The 24067-nt window shown below is 47.4% G+C and overlaps 1 protein-coding gene across 1 annotated transcript in view; it reads right to left on the bottom strand.

The window, feature by feature from the left end:
- Nucleotides 1–2345: 2345 nt before the first annotated feature.
- RGS21 (regulator of G protein signaling 21) overlaps nucleotides 2346–24067 on the bottom strand; it is a 101230-nt gene continuing 79508 nt past the window's right edge. Inside the window, exon 3 of the mRNA XM_040408768.1 lies at nucleotides 2346–2546. Coding sequence (XP_040264702.1) covers nucleotides 2346–2546 — 201 coding nt within the window. The remainder of the gene's footprint in view (nucleotides 2547–24067) is intronic.

Genomic DNA, 24067 nt, shown 5'->3' with positions numbered 1-24067 from the left:
ATAAGACGACTGGGCGTATAAGACGACTCCCAACTTTTCCATTAAAAATATAGGGCTTGGGCTATACTCGCCGTATAAGACTACCCCTGAATGCCCAGCCCTCCCTGTCCTCAAGACGATCTTCTCCAGTCCAGGGAACTGACTGGGATCTGTGGATGGCACTGTTATGAGGAGAGGGATCTGTGGATGGCACTGTTATGAGGAGAGGGATCTGTGGATGGCACTGTTATGAGGAGAGGGATCTGTGGATGGCACTGTTATGAGGAGGGGGATCTGTAGATGGCACTGTTATGCCATCCACAGTGCCATCCACAGATCCCCCTTAACAGTGCCATCCACAGATCCCCCTCCCCATAACAGTGCCATCCACAGATCCCCCTCCCATAACAGTGCCATCCACAGATCCCCCTCCCCATGTGTCATCCACAGATCCCCCTCCCCATGTGCCATCCACAGATCCCCCTCCCCATGTGCCATTCACAGATCCCCCTCCCCATGTGCCATCCACAGATCCCCCTCCCCATGTGCCATCCACAGATCCCCCTCCCCGCCGCTCAGAGGAGTATACATTTATTAACTGTAATCCGTAACTTTAACTTTAAATCAGCGCTCATCTCTTTACTAGGGTACCTTACTCTCAGCTCCGATAACAGGCAGTGCGGGCGGCGCACACGCCTGCGCCGCCTAGTGAGTGAGCGCCGCCCGCACTGCTTGTTACCGGAGCTGAGAGTAAGGTACCCTAGTAAAGAGATGAGCGCTGATTTAAAGTTAAAGTTACGAATTACAGTTAATAAATGTATACTCCTCTGAGCCGCGGGTCCCTGTATATTCTAACCCCCAGGCAAGCGTCCCTGTCACCATGGGAACGCCTGGGGGTTAGAATATACCATCGGATCTGAGTATACCCGGCGTATAGGACGACCCCCGACTTTTGAAAATAATTTCTAGTGTTAGAAAGTCGTCTTATACGCTGGAAAATACGGTAGATAAATTGATTGTGAATATTAGTTTATTGTGATTAAATATGAGCTTCATTTTGGTAGCGGTAGTGAGTTATGAGTCTTTTTGTTTCCCAGGAGATGTGACATTCAGATAGATTCTGTGTAAGTGTAGAGCTAGTGAGATAGACACCTTTGAGCCATAGTGAAGATTTCTTACCTAAGCGTGTTTCCTAGATGACTGGACGTTGCATTAGATTTTTACAAACGCCTGAACACATGCCATGAAGCCATAATGAGCCCGATCCCAATCGGGGGATATTAATTCACAGGAGCACATCCAGTTGCGACTGCAGAGGAAGAGCCTGCAGCCAGTCTGGCAGTTACTTGATCACAGCCGAGGAATCAGCAGTGCTTTATGCATTTATTATCTCTGGAGATCGGTTATATAGATTGAAGTCAGAGAGAGACTTTATTTATTAATTTTACTCACTTACATAGCACTGAGATATTCACATGGTTTACAGACATTAGCATCACACTGTCCCCAGTATCCCTTTGGAGCGAAGAAGGAAACCTGAAAGCCAGGAAAACACATTGTCCTTGGTCGGATTTGAATATAGGATGCCATCGCTACAAGGGCTGCAAGCTCTGCCCCTACACTTGATTGGTTCATCAGTTAACTGCTATGGTCTATATCAGAGATCAGCAACCTTCGACACACCAGCTGAACTACAACTCCCAGCAAACTTACTTGGCTGTTCTTGTAACTCCCCCAGAAGTGAAAGGAAAATTCTGGAAGTTGTAGTTTCAGAACAGCTGGAGTGCCGGAGGTTGCTGATCCCTGGTCTATATATTATATACATATGTGCATATGTTTTTATATGTTTGACAAAGACCTCTAAGGGTCAAAACTTTGCATTTCCTGTCATGTTGGATCATGTTTTGAATAAAGAAGCTATGTGAGACTATTGGATGCTGTGAACTTTATTCATATGTTGTGGTACTGCTTCTGTATTTTGTTTTGGTCACAGGAGCACATCCAGTTGAGATTGCAGTAAAAGAGGCTACAGTATCTGGCTTACTCAATTGCAGTCAAGGTTGCGGAATCGGCGGTGCGACAGAATAGCAAGTACTGCCAAAACTTTTTTCTCTGCAGGTTAACAGCAACAAATAATTTAGTCAAGGCCCAGAGAACCCCTTTAAGGTGACATTAAACATTTGTGCATGGGTCCTATGAAGAATCATAAACAGGAATGAATTGTAGTATGTCAATTAAACAACTCTTTCTCATGTAAAATCCATTCCATTTATTTCAGTATTCAGTGAGTGTTACAATCAAGAAAGCTATTAAATGAAGTTATGTAAACTGTAGACATCTTTACTACTTTTCGCTATTGCAGTCTACTAAAAGGAGAGCCACCTTTTTTGTCCGTTATTTTGTTGCTTTTTCACCAGCTCCTTATAATGCTCTGACCGTAAAAAACGTGGAAATGAGTCCTTTGCCATAAGACACACGATAAGTTGTTGAGCATCATCAAAGCAATTAACTGTTGGCTGTGATATTTTCTGGGAGATCAGCTCTCTTGTTCTGTGATCAATATTTACCTATAGAAAATGAAATTATACGCATAAAGTCATAATTACACAAAATAGCCATCACATTTTGGGAAATTGCAAGGACATTAAATTGTTAAGGATTCTAATGCAAACATGGACAGATGAGAAGTGCTACTATTGAAATGGCTGAATAGAAAACAGAATTTGCATTATTTTCATTTTGAAAAATGTATTACAAATAGGGATGAGCGAACCCGAACTCTATAGTTCGGTGTGACAGATCCATCTGTATAGACCTATATTGCTGGTTCGTCTGTTTGCCTTTATTTCGCTGGATTTCCTGCCCGTATGCCCCTGTTTGTGTGTTTCCCCAAATACCGATTGGAACTACTGAACGGACGGCCACCCAGGAGAAGAGTGTGCTGCTAGTTAACCCAAATGGCCTCATTGTTCACAAAGGACTTAAACTAACTTGAACTCCTGGTCTAATTCGTGCCATTGTGGGATGTTAAATGTCTGTGTATTGAAAAGGGTTGTGACATTGTATGTTTAAATGGTGATGTCTGTTCTGTTGTCCCCACATGTGTATTGTGGTTACCCTCTGTCTTGAGAGATAATGGGATTACTCCTCAGGTCTCCAGGGCAGAGAGGATGAGACCATGATGCATTGTGGGGGATGTATTGTCTCTGTAGTGCTGCATGTCTGTCCTGTGTCAGTCTCCATTCTGGTCCCCTAGGGGCGTGTCCACCAGATGGAGACCTGCATAAATACGGGCGGGTAGCCCTCAATAAAATTGATTCCTGTTTGACTTTCAAGACGGAGCTTGGTCTCGTTTGTGGAGGGATTTATTATTGGGACAGCGCTTTCGTATATTGCTAGCTGTGTAAGGAGTTCGACTGAATTGCTGATCGGGAGTTGCCACTTCGTATGCTCCATTCGGGAGTTTGACGATCGGCTGGATTAAAAACTGCATTTCTGGAGAAAGGGGCTTATTCACTAAACGGCGGCTTCATCTACCTGGCGGTGAGTGTCGTAACAATTGGTGGCAGCAGTGGGATGAATCCCACCGCCCAGAAGGCCAGCTACAAATCCCAGAGTGGAAATGCAGTATGAGGAATTAAGGCATGCTACCCTTAAAGATATATTGGAACGCAGAGGACGATCAGCGAGTAATCTCAAGAAGAGAGAGATTATTTCAATATTATTGGAGATGGATGCATCACAGGGAACGGAGACAGCTAATGTGCCTGGCATACTGGATTTAACACCCGAGGAGGTACAATTTAACCGGGCAGTCCAGATAAGGCTGGCACACCTTGGCCCCAACCCTGCAGCAGATATTGTGATCCAGGTGCAAGCAGCAGTAGCAGCACAACAGGCGCTCCAGGGAAGAGGAGCTGCAGCAGCAGAGGTACCCCATAATTATAATGGAAGGAGAAAGGTACCTTTTGCTGCATTTAGACATTTTGTGGAAACGGAGGGAGAGATTGACGGGTTCCTGGCCGATTTTGAAAGGCAGTGTGCCTTACACCAGGTACCCACAGAGGAATGGGTCACTATCCTCTCTGGGAAATTATCCGGCCGGGCCAGTGAGGCTTTTCGGGCCATCCCAGAGGAGGAACTTACAAGTTACCGGGCAGTAAAAGATGCCCTTTTGCTAAGATACGCTGTCACCCCTGAGGCGTACCGGCGGCGATTCCGGGACACTAACAAGCAGGCTGGTGATTCTTATGTGGAGTGGGCATGCAGGGTACACCGCACCGCAGCCCACTGGATGGCAGGGTGTCAAGCGGTAACTGGAGAAGAGGTGCTGCAAGTATTTTTGTTGGAGCACTGCTTTGATCGGTTACCAGCAGGAGTCAGAGAGTGGGTTAGGGACCGCAAACCCGCTACCTTACCTGAAGCTGCTCGTCTGGCCAATGAATACACAGATGCACGAAGGCTAGACCAGACAGCAGCCAAGGTCCCTACCCGAGTGGAGTACAAACCGGCAGCACCTCCAACCACTACTGTGTATCACCCCCCAGCGCAACGCACCCCCACAATACCACCAGCGAACAATTATGTTCAGCCAGCTCGGTTCAACGCCCGGGATTACTCTTAGCCTATCCGGTGCTATGGGTGCAAACAGTTGGGGCACAAGAGACCGGAGTGCCCATTGAACAATAACAACCAAGCGCAGTCGTGGAGAAAACCAGCCGGCGGACATCAGCAGCCACCCCAGTCTTCCACTCACTGTCTTGAGCAGGAGGAATTTTGGGGTATACTACATGAGGCGGATCCAGTACAAGCAGCCCAGCAGGATAACCGGCAGCAACACAGGCAGACCGTTAGACTAAATGGCAAAGTGGTCACTGGTCTGAGAGACACCGGAGCCACTATGACCCTGCTCCAAAAGAACCTTGTTTCGGAACACCAACACACTGGAAATACTGTGGCAGTGAGGGTAGCAGGAGGCGCCGTGTTCCTTCTACCTGTTGCCCGGGTTCATTTGGATTGGGGAGTGGGCTCTGGACATGTGAATGTGGGGGTTATGAAAGACTTGCCTGCTGATGTCTTGCTCGGGAATGACCTGGCCCCTTTGGTTTATGCTTATGCTCCAATGGGACCTGCTGATGTCAACCCAGTGACTACCCGGGCCCAGACCCGTGCTGCTGGAACCAGCCCACCTGCTGCTGAGACCCAGGTAAGACCCGATTCCCCGACTGATACCCTAGGACAGACCTTTGCTAGCTGGGATTCCCCAGAGGAGTTTGGGAGGGAAACTCAGGCAGATCCGACTCTCCAGAAGTATAGAGACAGAGCAGATACTGGAGAGGTAGGAGTAGATGGGGAGCGGTATGAATGGGTGGGGGACAGGTTATATAGGATCCCTAAACCGTCCCAGAAAAGTGTTGCCCATCCGCCGAATCGACAGCTGGTGGTGCCCGCAAAATACCGGCAGGAGATTCTGCGGATAGGGCATGATGTTCCATTAGCCGGACATCTAGGGTCCCGCCGCACAGCCTATAGGATCATGCAGAACTTCTTTTGGCCAAATTTTAATCAGGCTGTGCGGATATATTGTAGTACGTGTGACACTTGTCAACGGGTAGGAAAGCGGGGGGACCACCCAAGAGCTAGGCTTATGTCTATGCCTATCATTGGGGAGCCCTTTGCCCGCATAGCCGTTGACATTGTGGGTCCACTGGCCAGGGCTAGTCCATCCGGTAAGAAGTATATTCTCACCGTGGTGGACTATGCCACTCGCTATCCAGAGGCAGTAGCGCTGTCTAATATAGAGGCAGAGACAGTTGCTGATGCCCTGGTTAGAATTTTTACTAGGGTCGGGTTCCCTAAGGAGATTCTCTCTGACCAGGGAACCCAATTTACCGCTGTGCTCACCCAGCAACTGTGGAGGGTGTGCGGCATTAAACCGATACTTAGTTCCCCGTACCATCCACAGACTAACGGCCTCTGCGAGCGATTTAACGGCACCCTCAAACAGATGTTGAGGACCTTTTCTGACACTTGCAGAGACTGGGAGCGATTCCTGCCTCATCTGTTGTTTTCTTACAGAGAGGTGCCCCAGGAATCTACTGGGTTCTCCCCCTTTGAGTTGCTCTATGGGAGGAGGGTCCGCGGACCCCTAGATCTCATTAGAGGCCACTGGGAGGGGGAGACAGAGCAGGAAGGGACCCCCATAGTACCGTATGTCCTGGAACTCCGGGACCGCATGGAGAAACTGTCCCTGATGGTAAGAGAGAATCTCCAGGTGGCCCAGGGGAGACAGAAGAGATGGTACGATCGGGGTGCCCGGCAGCGAGTCTTCCAGGTTGGGCAGAAAGTGCTAGTGCTCAAACCTGTGAAGGCGAACAAGATGCAAGCATCTTGGCAGGGCCCGTATAAGGTGGTAGCTCAGGTGTGTGATACTACCTACCTCATAGCCAGCTGTTCAGATGAGAGGATCCAGCGATCCTTTCATGTGAACATGCTAAAGGAGTATCAGGAGAGACCGGAGGATGTCGCTGCAGTATGTGCCCCTGCTGCGGACGATACAGAGAGTTTACCCTTACCCGATTTGTTAGAGAGGGACTCCCAGACTGACCTTACTAGTCTTGTACAGCTAGGGGATAGATTAAGCCCCACAGAGAAGGGACAGGCAAGACAGCTTCTGTGGGAGAAGCAGGCGACGTTCTCCCAAGAGCCTGGCTACACTACCCTAACTGTACATAAGGTAGAGACCCCTGGACAGAACCCCCTGCGACAGCCCCCTTATCGTATCCCTGAAGCAGTCCGAGAAGGAATGCTGAAGGAGATACAGGAGATGACCCAGCTTGGGGTCATCGAACACTCCGATAGTCCTTGGGCTTCGCCTGTAGTCCTGGTGCCTAAGAAAGATGGGACCACGCGGTTCTGTGTAGACTACAGGCGGCTCAACGAGCGGACCACCACTGACGCCTACCCGATGCCCCGGGTAGACGAATTATTAGATCGTATTGCCAGGGGACGCTATCTGACCACCATAGACCTGTGTAAAGGCTATTGGCAGATTCCCCTGGCCGAGGATGCTATACCCAAGTCGGCCTTCGTCACTTCATTTGGCTTGTACCAATTTAAGGTCATGCCATTTGGGATGAAGAATGCCCCGGCTACCTTTCAGCGTATGGTGGATAGACTTCTCGATGGATTCCAGGAATTTGCGTGTGCATACCTGGATGACATTGCGATCTACAGTGGGTCCTGGGAGGAACACCTAGTACATGTAGGGGTAGTTTTGGACAAAATTCGGGCTGCTGGCCTGACATTGAAGCCAGAGAAGTGCCATCTAGGCATGGCTGAAGTGCAATACCTGGGTCACAGAGTGGGGTGTGGGAGCCAGAGACTGGAGCCGGCTAAGATAGAGGCAGTAGCTAACTGGCCCACACCTGTCACTAAGACCCAGGTGTTAGCCTTCCTAGGGACAGCAGGGTATTACAGACGCTTTGTCCCAGACTACAGCACTATTGCTAAGCCCCTGACTGACCTGACTAAGAAAAATCTCCCTAAGCAGGTCCTGTGGTCTCCGGCTTGTGAAGCTACGTTTCAAGCACTCAAACAGGTTCTTGTAAATGCCCCTGTCCTGGCTGCCCCAGTCCCTAGCAAACGTTTTCTCGTCCATACAGATGCTTCCATGTATGGACTGGGGGCTGTGCTGAGCCAGGTCGGGGAAGATGGAGGAGAGCACCCTGTCGCATATCTCAGTAGGAAGCTGTTACCCCGAGAAGTGAGTTATGCGGCAGTGGAGAAGGAATGCTTGGCCCTGGTCTGGGCATTAAAAAAGTAAGCCCTTATTTGTATGGACAGGAATTTTCCCTTGTGACGGACCACAATCCCCTTGTCTGGCTTAACCGGGTCTCAGGAGACAATGGTAGACTGCTGCGGTGGAGTTTAGCTTTACAACCGTATAACTTCACCATCAGCTACCGACCCGGTAAGCAGAATGGGAATGCAGATGGATTGTCCCGGCAAACCGACGTTCTTGCTACCTCCTAGTCCGGTCAGCCCCAAGTTGACCCGCTAAAGGGTCAAGCCGGGTCTGCCGGAGTGTCCCACAAGGGGGGAGCCGTGTGACAGATCCATCTGTATAGACCTATATTGCTAGTTCGTCTGTTTGCCTTTATTTCGCTGGATTTCCTGCCCGTATGCCCCTGTTTGTGTGTTTCCCCAAATACCGATTGGAACTACTGAACGGACGGCCACCCAGGAGAAGAGTGTGCTGCTAGTTAACCCAAATGGCCTCATTGTTCACAAAGGACTTAAACTAACTTGAACTCCTGGTCTAATTCGTGCCATTGTGGGATGTTAAATGTCTGTGTATTGAAAAGGGTTGTGACATTGTATGTTTAAATGGTGATGTCTGTTCTGTTGTCCCCACATGTGTATTGTGGTTACCCTCTGTCTTGAGAGATAATGGGATTACTCCTCAGGTCTCCAGGGCAGAGAGGATGAGACCATGATGCATTGTGGGGGATGTATTGTCTCTGTAGTGCTGCATGTCTGTCCTGTGTCAGTCTCCATTCTGGTCCCCTAGGGGCGTGTCCACCAGATGGAGACCTGCATAAATACGGGCGGGTAGCCCTCAATAAAATTGATTCCTGTTTGACTTTCAAGACGGAGCTTGGTCTCGTTTGTGGAGGGATTTATTATTGGGACAGCGCTTTCGTATATTGCTAGCTGTGTAAGGAGTTCGACTGAATTGCTGATCGGAAGTTGCCACTTCGTATGCTCCATTCGGGAGTTTGACGATCGGCTGGATTAAAAACTGCATTTCTGGAGAAAGGGGCTTATTCACTAAACGGCGGCTTCATCTACCTGGCGGTGAGTGTCGTAACATTCGGGTTCGTACCGAATTTTGGGGTGTCCATGACACGGACCCAAACCCGAACATTTTCCGTAAAAGTCCGGGTTCGGGTTCGGTGTTCGGCGCTTTCTTGGCGCTTTTTGAAAGGCTGCAAAGCAGCCAATCAACAAGCGTCATACTACTTGCCCCAAGAGGCCGTCACAGCCATGCCTACTATTGGCATGGCTGTGATTGGCCAGTGCAGCATGTGACCCAGCCTCTATATAAGCTTGGGTCGCGTAGCGCTGCACGTCACTCTGCTGATACAAGTGTAGGGAGAGGTTGCAGCTGCGACGTTAGGGCGAGATTAGGCAGGGATTAACTCCTCCAAAAGACTTCATTCAGTGATCGATCTACAGCTGTGGATCATTGAACTGCTGCTATTCAATTGCTCACTGTTTTTAGGCTGCCCAGAGCGTTTTTCAGTCACTTTTTCTGGGTTGATTGGCGGCCATTTTGTGTCTTGTGGTGCGCCAGCACAAGCTGCCACCAAGTGCATTTAACCATCAATAGTGTGGTTATGTTTTGCTATATCCTACATCAGGGTCAAGCTGTCATCAAGTGCATTTAACCATCAATAGTGTGGTTATTTTTTGGCCATATACTACATCAGGGGCAAGCTGAGCCTGTCACCAAGTGCATTTAACCATGAATAGTGTGGTTATTTTTTGGCTATATCCTACATCAAGGTCAAGCTGTCATCAAGTGCATTTAACCATCAATAGTGTGGTTATTTTTTGGCCATATACTACATCAGGGGCAAGCTGAGCCTGTCACCAAGTGCATTTAACCATCAATAGTGTGGTTATTTTTTGGCTATATCCTACATCAGGGTCAAGCTGAGCCTGTCACCAAGTGCATTTAACCATCAATAGTGTGGTTATTTTTTGGCCATATACTACATCAGGGGCAAGCTGAGCCTGTCACCAAGTGCATTTAACCATCAATAGTGTGGTAATTTTTTGGCTATATCCTACATCAGGGTCAAGCTGAGCCTGTCACCAAGTTATTCTCAATAACTTCACACACACGCTACAGTGCAATTCCAAGTCTAATTCTGTTTGTGAACGTATACCTGTCACCCAGCGCCTAAAAAATAGGCCTCAAATTTATATTCATCCAAATCTGTCATTATTGCTTTAGTTGTTCAAGTTATTTAGTGTCCGTCAAAGCACAGTTTTTGTTCTGGGTTGAAATACAATTCCCAATTTTGCAATTCTCTAAATTAGTGGTTTCTGCTGTATCAGGCCTACTTTAAATCTATCCCTAAAAGGGTATATAAGATTCAAGGTGCAGATAGGGTTATTCTCAATAACTTCATACACACGCTACAGTGCAATTCCAAGTCTAATTCTGTGTGTAAACGTATACCTGTCACCCAGCGCCTAAAAAATAGGCCTCAAATTTATATTCATCCAAATCTGTCATTATTGCTTTAGTTGGTCAAGTTATTTAGTGTCCGTCAAAGCACAGTTTTTGTTCTGGGTTGAAATAAAATTCCCAATTTTGCAATTCTCTAAATTAGTGGTTTCTGCTGTATCAGGCCTACTTTAGATCTATCCCTAAAAGGGTATATTAGATTCAAGGTGCTGATAGAGTAATTCTCAATAACTTCACACACACGCTACTGTGCAGATCCAAGTCTAATTCTGTCCGTAAACGTATACCTGTCACCCAGCGCCTAAATAATAGGCCTCAAATTTATATTCAGCTAAATCTGTCATTACTGCTGTGCCTGTATTAGTGTAATACGGTACCTAAATAGATAGCCAGATAGTGTTAGGTGTCTGTAAAAAAAGGCCTGAATTTGAATTCAATACATTGGGCCAAATAATATTTTTCTTATTGTGGTGAACGGTAACAATGAGGAAAACATCTAGTAAGGGACGCGTACGCGACATGGTCGTGGTGGTGTTAGTGGACCCTCTGGTGCTGGGAGAGGACATGGCCGTTCTGCCACAGCCACACGTCCTAGTGTACCAACTACCTCAGGTCCCAGTAGCCGCCAGAATTTACAGCCATATTTGGTGGGGCCCAATGCCGTTCTAAAGGATGGTAAGGTCTGAGCAGGTACAGTACAGGCATTAGTCAATTGGGTGGCCGACAGTGGATCCAGCATGTTCACATTATCTCCCACCCAGTCTTCTGCAGAAAGCGCACAGATGGCGCATGAAAACCAAGCCCATCAGTCTGTCACATCACCCCCATGCATATCAGGGAAACTGTCTGAGCCTCAAGTTATGCATCAGTCTCTTATGCTGTTTGAAGACTCTGCTGGCAGGGTTTCCCGGGGGCATCCACCTAGACCTTCCCCAGCGGTGGAAGACATAGAATGCACTAACGCAAAACCACTTATGTTTCCTGATGATGAGGACATGGGAATACCACCTCAGCACGTCTCTGATGATGACGAAACACAGGTTCCAACTGCTGCGTCTTTCTGCAGTGTGCAGACTGAACAGGAGGTCAGGGATGAAGATGATGCAGGGGACGATGAGGTCCTAGACCCCACATGGAATGAAGGTCGTGCCACTGACTTTCAGAGTTCGGAGGAAGAGGCAGTGGTGAGACTGAGCCAACAGCGTAGCAAAAGACAAAGAGGGAGCAGTGGGCAAAAGCAGAACACCCGCCGCCAAGAGACTCCGCCTGCTACTGACCGCCGCCATCTGGGACAGAGCACCCCAAAGGCAGCTTCAAGGAGTTCCCTGGCATGGCACTTCTTCAAACAATGTGCTGACGACAAGACCCGAGTGGTTTGCACGCTGTGCCATCAGAGCCTGAAGCGAGGCATTAACGTTCTGAACCTTAGCACAACCTGCATGCCCAGGCACCTGCATGCAAAGCATGAACTGCAGTGGAGTAAACACCTTAAAAACAAGGAAGTCACTCAGGCTACCCCTGCTACCTCTTCTGCTGCTGCCGCCTCGGCCTCTTCTGCTGCTGCCGCCGCCTCGACCTCTTCCTCCGCCTCTGGAGGAACGTTGGCACCTGCCGCCCAGCAAACATGGGATGTACCACCAACACCACCACCTGCATCACCAAGCATCTCAACCATGTCACACGGCAGCGTTCAGCTCTCCATCTCACAAACATTTGAGAGAAAGCGTAAATTCCCACCTAGCCACCCTCGATACCTGGCCCTGAATGCCAGCATTTCTAAACTACTGGCCTATGAAATGCTGTCATTTAGGCTGGTGGACACAGACAGCTTCAAACAGCTCATGTCGCTTGCTGTCCCACAGTATGTTGTTCCCAGCCGCCACTACTTCTCCAAGAGAGCCGTGCCTTCCCTGCACAACCAAGTATCCGATAAAATCAAGTGTGCACTGCGCAACGCCATCTGTGGCAAGGTCCACCTAACCACAGATACGTGGACCAGTAAGCACGGCCAGGGACGCTATATCTCCCTAACTGCACACTGGGTAAATGCAGTGGCAGCTGGGTCCCAGGCGGAGAGCTGTTTGGCGCACGTCCTTCCGCTGCCAAGGATCGCAGGGCAACATTCTTTGCCTCCTGTCTCCTCCTACTCAGCTTCCTCCTCCTCTTCTTCCACCTGCTCATCCAGTCAGCCACACACCTTCACCACCAACTTCAGCACAGCCCGGGGTAAACGTCAGCAGGCCATTCTGAAACTCATATGTTTGGGGGACAGGCCCCACACCGCACAGGAGTTGTGGCGGGGTATAGAACAACAGACCGACGAGTGGTTGCTGCCGGTGAGCCTCAAGCCCGGCCTGGTGGTGTGCGATAATGGGCGAAATCTCGTTGCAGCTCTGGGACTAGCCGGTTTGATGCACATCCCTTGCCTGGCGCATGTGCTAAATTTGGTGGTGCAGAAGTTCATTCGCAACTACCCCGACATGTCAGAGCTGCTGCATAAAGTGCAGGCCGTCTGTTCGCGCTTCCGGCATTCACATCCTGCCGCTGTTCGCCTGTCTGCGCTACAGCGTAACTTCGGCCTTCCCGCTCACCGCCACCGCGACGTGCCCACCAGGTGGAACGCCACCTTGCACATGCTGGACAGACTGTGCGAGCAGCAGAAGGCCATAGTGGAGTTTCAGCTGCAGCACGCACGGGTCAGTCGCACTGCGAAACAGCACCACTTCACCACGAATGACTGGGCCTCCATGCGAGACCTGTGTGCCCTGTTGCGCTGTTTCGAGTACTCCACCAACATGGCCAGTGGCGATGACGCCGTTATCAGCGTTACAATACCACTTCTATGTCTCCTTGAGAAAACACTTAGGGCGATGATGGAAGAGGAGGTGGCCCAGGAGGAGGAGGAGGAAGAGGGGTCATTTTTAGCACTTTCAGGCCAGTCTCTTCAAAGTGACTCAGAGGGAGGTTTTGTGCAACAGCAGAGGGCAGGTACAAATGTGGCCAGACAGGGCCCACTACTGGAGGATGAGGAGGCAGAGGATGAGGAGGAGGTGGAGGAGGATGAGGATGAAGCATGTTCACAGCGGGGTGGCACCCAACGCAGCTCGGACCCATCACTGGTGCGTGGCTGGGGGGAAACGCAGGACGATGACGATACGCCTCCCACAGAGGACAGCTTGTCCTTACCTCTGGGCAGCCTGGCACACATGAGCGACTACATGCTGCAGTGCCTGTGCAACGACAGCATAGTTGCCCACATTTTAACATGTGCGGAGTACTGGGTTGCCACCCTGCTGGATCCACGGTACAAAGACAATGTGCCCACCTTACTTCCTGCACTGGAGCGTGATAGGAAGATGCGCGAGTACAAGCGCACGTTGGTAGACGCGCTACTGAGAGCATTCCCAAATGTCACAGGGGAACAAGTGGAAGCCCAAGGCGAAGGCAGAGGAGGAGCAAGAGGTCGCCAACGCAGCTGTGTCACGGCCAGCTCCTCTGAGGGCAGGGTTAGCATGGCAGAGATGTGGAAAAGTTTTGTCACCACGCCACAGCTAACTGCACCACCACCTGATACGGAACGTGTTAGCAGGAGGCAACATTTCACTAACATGGTGGAACAGTACCTGTGCACACCCCTCCACGTACTGACTAATGGTTCGGCCCCATTCAACTTCTGGGTCTCCAAATTGTCCACGTGGCCAGAGCTAGCCTTTTATGCCTTGGAGGTGCTGGCCTGCCCGGCGGCCAGCGTTTTGTCTGAACGTGTATTCAGCACGGCAGGGGGCGTCATTACAGACAAACGCAGCCGCCTGTCTACAGCCAATGTGGACAAGCTGACGTTCATAAAAATTAACCAGGCATGGATCCCACAGGACCTGTCCATCCCTTGTGCAGATTAGACATTAACTACCTCCCCTTAACCATATATTATTGTACTCCAGGGCACTTCCTCATTCAATCCTATTTTTATTTTAATTTTACCATTATATTGCGGGGCAACCCAAAGTTGAATGAACCTCTCCTCTGTCTGGGTGTCGGGGCCTAAAAATATCTGACAGTGGCCTGTTCCAGTGGTGGGTGACATGAAGCCTGATTCTCTGCTATGACATGAAGACTGATTCTCTGCTGACATGAAGCCAGATTCTCTGCTATGGGACCTCTCTCCTCTGCCTGGGTGCCTGGGCCTAAATATGTGACAATGGACTGTTCCAGTGGTGGGTGACGTGAAGCATGATTCTCTGCTATGACATGAAGACTGATTCTCTGCTATGGGACCTCTCTCCAATTGATATTGGTTAATTTTTATTTATTTTATTTTTATTTTTATTCATTTCCCTATCCACATTTGTTTGCAGGGGATTTAACTACATTTTGCTGCCTTTTGCAGCCCTCTAGCCCTTTCCTGGGCTGTTTTACAGCCTTTTTAGTGCCGAAAAGTTTGGGTCCCCATAGACTTCAATGACGAAGTTTGGGTCGTGTTCGGATCCCGAACCTGAACATTTCCGGGAAGTTCGGCCGAACTTCTCGAACCCGAACATCCAGGTGTTCGCTCAACTCTAATTACAAACACTATAAAAGCATCCCTGATGTCAAGATGATTGAATTCCCAGCACTAAAAAGAAATATTAAAGGCTGACCATATATATAACAATAATTTGATGGCTACAACTAAAAACTATTACAGATGATTTTCCCCCAAATGTTAGTTGTTTCCCATTGCCAAAAAGAATGTCAAACAGGCACATACTATCACTCTCAACTTACTCTAAGTTAGATCTCTTTATGACCCTGTTCTTCTGAATTCCTTCTTGCCACCTCTAGCTTGCTTTTTAGACGAGACTAGTCCACATTTTGGTCCAATATTTTGGCTGAAATCACCACAGACACTAGATTTTTCTCCTGATACCTTGCCCAGGCATCAATGAAGACATAACAGGATCACATAATTCCAAATTTATGGAATGAAAGGGATCTCAGCACTAGCTTGGCAATGTGCCCCTCTCAAAGTTTTCTCCTCCACAGTGGCACACACAGCAACCCGATTTGTCAGGAGTAATGGATATAAGACTGCCTGTCAAGGAATCAGAAGGCAGATCCTTTTTTTTTTACCATCCCTGTCTTCTCAATCACTGTGTACACAGTGCTCAATGAGCACTGTGTATACAGATCAGGCAGCAGCCATGCTACTTCTTGCTCTGGGACCAGCAATCGTGATCAAAGGGTAATGGGTAACTGCAAAACAGCTGTACAGTGCATTCAGAAAATTATATTTTAACCTATAGCTGGGGGAAAAAACTGTATGCAAGCCCTAGTTAAGGGAGAAATCAGCAATAAAAATATGTAAACTTAAAATTTCCCATCAAAGGGCTTGTACAATAATAATAAAAAAAAAAATGTTGAATTTTGCTATTAAAAAAATTAAGAAAATGTGACTAACAGACTTTTTCCCCTTTTTGGTATATTTTCCCAAGTATAAAAAATAAAAACAGTAGATACTGAAATTTGTTTCAGATCCGACTTTAATGAATCGTTTAAAAATTTGATTGAGGCCAAATCAATTGTACCTCAATCTTTTTGCCTACAGCAATTTACCTAACAATTAACATATATCACTCATATTTATACACATAAATGGTAATGTCAGGAAAAACAACAGCTTGTTCTGAACAAGGGTCCAAACATTATGCAAAATACCTGAAATAAACTGGCCTAAATGGGAGGAAATGCTCAAAAACCCCAAACACTGTGGGGTGTTTATAACCGGGGGAGCAATACCTCCACATGTGATCCGTTGCTAATGGCAATCCCCAGCAAAAATGCATACAATGGAGGATGTTGGCAGCGGACCACATGCACCACAATGGTATCCTACACAAAATGGAATAGTGTGTGGATGCAAATATAAAAATACATAAATCACTGCGAAAGGTGCACTACAATGATATGCAACTGACAACACTGGCTAATCCCTCAAGCTGATGTTAAGAACTGAGACTTTAGCCAATGTATTCCTGTCAGGAACACATCGGAGCCCTTTTGCACCACCGTCAAGGTATCTCAGTGTGGCATGGGTTCCTACCACTAGACTACCTACGGTGTGTGAACACGGTCTGAGAGGTGCTAAGATACAACTTACAGCCAAGCTCCCACATACCTCCATAGTGAAATCACTCATGTAGTGGGAGAGATAAGGCTGTAAGCGCCACCTATAACAGGCTATGTGACACAGGCTACCAGGTGCAACAGAATGCTACTAGCAGTACGCAATGGCACATTATAAACATATCAAGAAAAATAACTGAAATAAAGTGCATGTGGTGCATGTGGTCCACTGCGGACATCCTCCATTGTATGCATTTTTGCTGGGGATTGCCGTTAGCAATGGATCACATGCTGAGGAATTGCTCCCCCGGTTATAAACACACCACAGTGTTTGGGGTTTTTGAGCATTTCCTCCCATTTAGGCCACTTTATTTTATGTATGTTTAGAATGTGCCATTGTGTACTGCTGGTAGCATTCTGTTGCACCTGGTAGCCTGTGTCACATGGCCTGTTATAGGTGTGGCTTACAGCCTTATCATCTCTCCCACTACATGAGTGATTTCACTATGGAGGCTGTAAGTTGTATCTTAGCACCTCTCAGACCGTGTTCACACACCGTAGGTAGTCTAGTGGTAGGAACCCATGCCAAACTGAGATACCTTGACGGTGGTGCAAAAGGGCTCCGATGTGTTCCTGACAGGAATACATTGGCTAAAGTCTCAGTTCTTAACATCAGCTTGAGGGATTAGCCAGTTGCATATTTTTTTGAATCCAGAGGGAAAACAAACCAGGCTGGTGTAGTGAGCTTCATTTATATTTATATAGGCAGATATATAACGCGAGTTTGACCGCAACACATGGTTGATTAAGTGTGTGGTTGTGCAAGTGTGTGACTTAAGATTAAGTCAGAGAATATCTGAGAGCTAAATTATTTGTGGACATTGATGAGTTGCTGTATTTTACTGTATTGTACACTGGGACTTTCTGCTCTGCAAGCTTCATTGTGCTGTGATAACACTTTTTTCCCCCCTTCTCCAGGGGTTGCACAGGTGAGTAATTAGGGTGTGGCTGTCTAATTAGGAGATTATAAAAAGTCAGCAGTGAAGGCAGCACATCCTTTTTGAATCCAAAGGGAAAACAAACCAGGCTGGTGTAGTGAACTTCATTTATATTTATATAAGCAGATATATAACGCAAGTTTTACCGCGACGCGTGGTTGTGTAAGTGTGTGGTTGTGTAAGTGTGTGACTTAAGATTAAGTGACTTTAGATTCAGGGAATTCAGTGGGGGACTGCAATTAGCCAGTTTTTTATTACTACATTATATTGTATTTTTCGCATTTGTGGTGTAATCCCCATTTAGTATGTGTTGCACAATTGACAAGGCAGTCCAGTGCACATCTTGCATGATGTATGCAGTCCTGGAACAGCCATTCGAGGGTGTATATCTTTGTTCAAGATATGAGCAAATTGCCCATTTGGAATCGCAAATGGAGTCTCTAAACGGGCAAGTTGCAACACTGAGAGGCATTGACAATTTGCCAAAAAGTTTGCTTCTCACCGAGCAAGCACTCTTTGGGGTAGATGAGGGGGAGGGTGACAGAGAGGAGGCTGAGGAAAGTGGGTAGCTAGCTGGGTAACAGTTAGAAAGCGGGGTAGAGGGAAGAGTGCCAGGGAGGCTAGCACTGATCTGACACACCCCAACAAGTTTGCACATTTGGCAGATGAGGGGGATGTCAGTCCAGGGACGGCACTGCTGCAGGCGGACACTTCCTCTGCCAGTCAGGGGAATGTCATCTCCAGTAAGCAGAGAACCAGGAGAGCAGGCCAGACAGGTGCTGGTAGTGGGAGACTCCATTATTAAGGGAACAGATGGCAATCTGTCACAAAGACCGTGATCGCGAACAGTGTGCTGTCTTCCTGGCGCTAGAGTTCGACACATCGTGGATCGGTTTGACAGATTACTGGGGGGGGGGGGGCTGGAGAAGATCCAGTGGTCATGGTCCATATCGGAATCAATGAAAAAGTTAGAGGTAGGTGGAGAGTGCTTAAAAATGATTTCAGGGATTTAGGTCAAAAGCTTAGGGCAAGGACCTCAAAGGTAGTATTTTCCGAAATACTGCCTGTACCACGGGCCACACAAGAAGCGGGAGATTAGGGAGATTAACAAGTGGCTCAAGAACTGGTCTAGGAAGAAGGGGTTTGGGTTCCTGGAGAACTGGGCCGACTTCTCTATCTCTAAAGGCTCTATCGTAGGGACGGGCTGCATCTCAATGGGGAAGGGGCAGCTGTGTTGGGGAGAAAGATGGCTAGAAGGTTGGAGGAGTGTTTAAACTAGGGACTGGGGGGGAGGGAAATTACATTATAGGAGGGGAAGATAGTGCAGATAGAGACCGGGGGCAAGGTAGTGGGACTGGGGGAGGAATGGATGGCGGGACTAGAACAGTTCAGAAGGAAAGGTGTAGGGTAAAAAATATACATAAACCTCTCAAATGTATGTATACTAATTCCAGAAGCCTGACCAATAAAACTGGGGAACTGGAATTAGTGATGTGTGAGGAGGACTATGACATAGTGGGGATAACGGAAACATGGCTGGATGATAGCTATGACTGGGCAGTTAATGTACACTGTTACAGTCTATTTAGAAAGGATGGTCAAAACCGGAGGGGGGGGGGGTATGCCTTTATGTAAAGTCCTGTCTAAAGCCCACACTCCGGGAATATATAAGTGAGGGACATGAACATGTGGCGTCACTGTGGGTAGAGATACATGGAACTAAAAACAATAATAAATTACTAATAGGAGTTTACTATAAACCACCTAATATACCAGAGTCCACAGAAAATCTACTACTAAACGAGAAAGACAAGGCGGCAAATCATAATAAGGTTTTTCCTTATTTACCAACCCATTTTTATTTTTAGTCTATTATTAATTTTTTCCTTTTTCATATTTTGGCATCTTTTTCGGTTTCATTTTCAGTTATTTTTGTCTATTTTTGTTTGGGTATTTCTTTGATTAATTCCCATTTCTATTTTTCTTCTTTAACTAATTTATTTATATTTTTTAGGTTTTTCATATTTTGGCGCTTTTCTCTTTTTCTTTCTTTTTCTCTTTCTTTCCCTCTCTTTTCTCTGTAGATTTTGTTAGGAGTACTGGGGGTCTCATCATATTGTGTGGGAACTACTGTCTGAATTCAAGGGTTGCTGCTGAGTGAGAGGTTTTTGATCAGTCACTGCAAAAAGGGCTTTGTGTGCTGTTCAGCTTGACTATATAGAATCATATCGGCAAAGGAAAGTGAGTTGATGAGCTTTTTTTAAGGAGACAAGGTGATATACACTCACCTAAAGAATTATTAGGAACACCTGTTCTATTTCTCATTAATGCAATTATCTAGTCAACCAATCACATGGCAGTTGCTTCAATGCATTTAGGGGTGTGGTCCTGGTCAAGACAATCTCCTGAACTCCAAACTTAATGTCAGAATGGGAAAGAAAGGTGATTTAAGCAATTTTGAGCGTGGCATGGTTGTTGGTGCCAGACGGGCCGGTCTGAGTATTTCACAATCTGCTCAGTTACTGGGATTTTCACGCACAACCATTTCTAGGGTTTACAAAGAATGGTGTGAAAAGGGAAAAACATCCAGTATGCGGCAGTCCTGTGGATGCTAGAGGTCAGAGGAGAATGGGCCGACTGATTCAAGCTGATAGAAGAGCAACGTTGACTGAAATAACCACTCGTTACAACCGAGGTATGCAGCAAAGCATTTGTGAAGCCACAACACGCACAACCTTGAGGCGGATGGGCTACAACAGCAGAAGACCCCACCGGGTACCACTCATCTCCACTACAAATAGGAAAAAGAGGCTACAATTTGCACGAGCTCACCAAAATTGGACTGTTGAAGACTGGAAAAATGTTGCCTGGTCTGATGAGTCTCGATTTCTGTTGAGACATTCAAATGGTAGAGTCCGAATTTGGCGTAAACAGAATGAGAACATGTATCCATCCTCTGATGGCTACTTCCAGCAGGATACTGCACCATGTTACAAAGCTCGAATCATTTCAAATTGGTTTCTTGAACATGACAATGAGTTCACTGTACTAAAATGGCCCCCACAGTCACCAGATCTCAACCCAATAGAGCATCTTTGGGATGTGGTGGAACGGGAGCTTCGTGCCCTGGATGTGCATCCCTCAAATCTCCATCAACTGCAAGATGCTATCCTATCAATATGGGCCAACATTTCTAAAGAATGCTATCAGCACCTTGTTGAATCAATGCCACGTAGAATTAAGGCAGTTCTGAAGGCAAAAGGGGGTCCAACACCGTATTAGTATGGTGTTCCTAATAATTCTTTAGGTGAGTGTATATCACCCGGGCATACCAATAGCTGTGTGAGTAACCCCATTCCCCACAGGAGTACTGTGTGTTTGTTTCCTGTGAACCCCTCGTCCCCACAGAAGGTACTGTGTGTTCTCTGTGCACCCCTCGTCCCCACAGAAGGTACTGTGTGTTCTCTGTGCACACCTTTTTCCACTCCAGGTTAATTGGAAGCCCTATCCTGTAGTCAGGTCACTATTCAGAGCCAAAACCGAGGCTGGTATATCTCCTTAGGAGACTCAGAGGGCCGTTGTGTGTCGGCGAGAGCCCTTTTCCTCAAACTGATTACTCATTAGTCCGTGTGTCGGTGCCAGAAGCCCTAGGGCAACTCAGAGGCGAACGAAGGGGAGTAGCAGCCGTCCAGGCGTTTGTCGCGGGAAACTGTATGATGGACGCATCTACTTTTAGAAGGCTCGAGCATGGGTTTAGGGAAATTTAGGGAACAGAAGGGTACCACTTCTGACTATAGTACAGCCAAGCAGTACATGAAATCCATCTATGGAGGAGGAGTTGTTAAGCCCCTCAAAGATTGGCACCAAGGGACTGTAGGTTCAGAGTGGACCATCCCCAGAGAAGGGACCTTTGAGGTCTGGATTGGGAAAAAGTTTGTCCGTAAATTCCCCACTAGACTCCAAAGTCATGGTTCCCTCTAGAAAGCAGAACTGTGGCTGCACGAATCCATCGATCTCCAGCAACAGGGCATTCAAAAGTCCCAGACAGTGCGAACTAACACTGTCATGTACTCCCGTCCCGTTAAGACTGCAGAGTCCAAGAGAAGCGCTTTTCTCTTTTTCTCTCTCTCTCATCCCTCCCTCACCTCTCCATCTAACCTTGAGACGATGCACCATGTTTAATCCAGCTTCTCTTCGTCCTGGTTTTAAGGACGATGAGAAGGGGGGAAAGTGGTGCCGAAAACAACGATCTTCAAACTTTCTAACCTCTCAAATGTCAATCAATACTAAACCATCACAACTGCCTTTTCTTTGCTGGTACTTGGGTCCGATTTTTGCAAAGAAGGTAAAAATCACGTCCGATCCATGGCCTGAATTTTCCGCTGTAACCCTTTTATTCCATCAGGTATGCCCCCAGGCAGCCCCACGGGTTATCACCCGATGTCCACCACCGGGTTCAGGAGTTTCTCCCGGACCCAGACTCAATAACCAGTGTTCATTCTAGTCAACCAGGTGATTGGGTCGTGCTAAAGAAACATCCGAGGACGGGACTAGAGCCGAGATATCTTGGGCCATTCCAGGTGCTGCTGATGATGCCAACCTCTCTGAAGTTCGAGGGATGAGACAACTGGATCCACACCGGTCACTGCAAGAAGCTGCTAAACTAAGTCAAAGAATGCAGAGTATCACTTTTGTTTATTTATTACAAGGAGGCATTTGTTGATAAACAATACATTCCTAAAGGGTAATATTAATATTAGCTCTGGCTCCTGCTCCTCGCTTGTTAATCCTGTATGGGCGTCTGGGCAGCTCGGCGACCCGTAGATGTGGGATCCTCCAGTTGTGAGGAAGGTATATGGTTATGCCTGGCTAGCAGACACCATTGACAAGGGTCAGGCCCATACTGACAGGAGCAGGACAGAGGCGGAGCTATGACTAGTGAGGGTCAGAATCTTTTTTAAAGCTTTGGAAGGTCTTGGGGCTCACTGGTTTTCCATTGGATCCGGGCGAAAGGAAATAGGACATGTACTTATGTTTTTTGTTTCCATTCCTTCTATACGCCGGAGTGAGATGTTCCTGATGTCTAATCGACTGAGTTACCGAAGCCCGAACAGACAAGACGCCCTGAAGACCAAACCATGGACCAGATGCAGAGGATCCCAAACCAGCCGGCGACCAACGCGAAACGCTACCTCCTAAGTCACCTCCCGAAGAAAAGAAGCTACGTGTCAAGATTGACTTTCTGTTTTCCATCATCTGTTTTGTTTTACAAGACTATTTTTTTCAAAGAAGAAGATCGAGATCCGTCGAGGGACATTGGGGAGCATATGACAAAGAGGAGGGACTGTTGTGGAAATTTTATTATGCGGACATTTTACTTTAGGATGTGTGTGTGTTTTGTTTTGATACATATTATACCTCTGCTGCGGCTTCGCTATCCCTTTCTGGATACATATCTGCTTTTAAGACATGCATATCTGCCTTGTCGGTATACTCGTACCGTATACTGACAATAGCCGTAGCAATGTCTCACAGATAATCTCAAACCTATAAGAACCAGTAGAATGATCTTTATTAGATACTGGTCACTTTTGAGCAGTATTGAATGAGATCCAAGCTGACAGTGATGGGGGGTGGGCGGCCACCTGGCTGGTCAGACAATGAACATGACTCATCCTTACAGGGATGGGGTGTGTGCATTGTCTGTCCAGCCACATTGATTGCCCCTCCCTGTCCTTTGACATGTCATCACTTCCTGTATGTTATCACTTCCTGTATCCTTGACTTGGGCCAGCCCCTTTTACACCTTTTGTGAGTAAATAAAAGGCACAGGCTGGGCAGGGAGGAGGAGGAGTTGCTCAGAATTTCAATCAAGATGGTAGTACCTGGGTCTGTCTCTGACTGTGGCTAAGGGAATAGGGATTTACCTTTTTCCTTACACAAACTTTGATGCGAGCTGATTACAACTTTTAATATTTCTACAACACTAGGTATCTTGGATGATTGTTTTTCTTGTGCTCTGGCATAGACACAGTTTCACCGCGCCCAGGGCCACGCCCTCTGCGTGCACCACCAGCATCACGGCCGCTTCCCTATTCCTTAATGCTCGCCTTCTTCATATTAAATGTTATATGGGACCGTTTATAGGATAAATAATGGAAAAAATAGAATTGTTTTCGCTAACATTTTTCCCAATATCTGTCCCTAACACACGCTATTGCAGCGCAGATGTGACAATTCACTACAGACACCGTTTATAGGCAAAGTGTAGATAAATTATGGAAAAAATATAATTGTTTTCGCTAATATTTTTCCCAATATCTGGCCCTGACACAAACTATTGCAGTGCAGATGTGTCACGTCCTTTGGTTTGCGCTGTGACACTGTTGCAACGTGTTGCTGTGAGAGCATGCGGTGGCAGTGTCTCGGACTTCTGGGTGATTGCCGTGACATGGTTGCAACGCATGCTGTTGCCAGTGGTAACGTGTGGTTTGGTATGCTTGTGCGTGCACTTCCCCTTTAAGTGGCTTCCTTCCTCTGTCTGGTGTTGGAAGGGTTAACTCCCTTCCTAGTGTTTTGTGAACACTGGCTTTCTGTGTGTGTGTGGCTGCTTGGGCTATTTAGCCTCTGCTGGATGCCTGAAGCTCATTGTGCCTCCAGCCTTGGTGTATGCTGGTAGTTCACTGCTCCTGGCTTTTACCATCTGTTCAGTGAGGGCCACCCTTGT

This window comes from Bufo bufo, chromosome 9 (genome assembly GCF_905171765.1).
Source record: "Bufo bufo chromosome 9, aBufBuf1.1, whole genome shotgun sequence".
NCBI classification, from domain to species: Eukaryota; Metazoa; Chordata; class Amphibia; order Anura; family Bufonidae; genus Bufo; species Bufo bufo.
The sequence above is the reverse complement of the archived record's forward strand: the minus strand, read 5'-3'. Positions and strand labels throughout refer to the sequence as shown.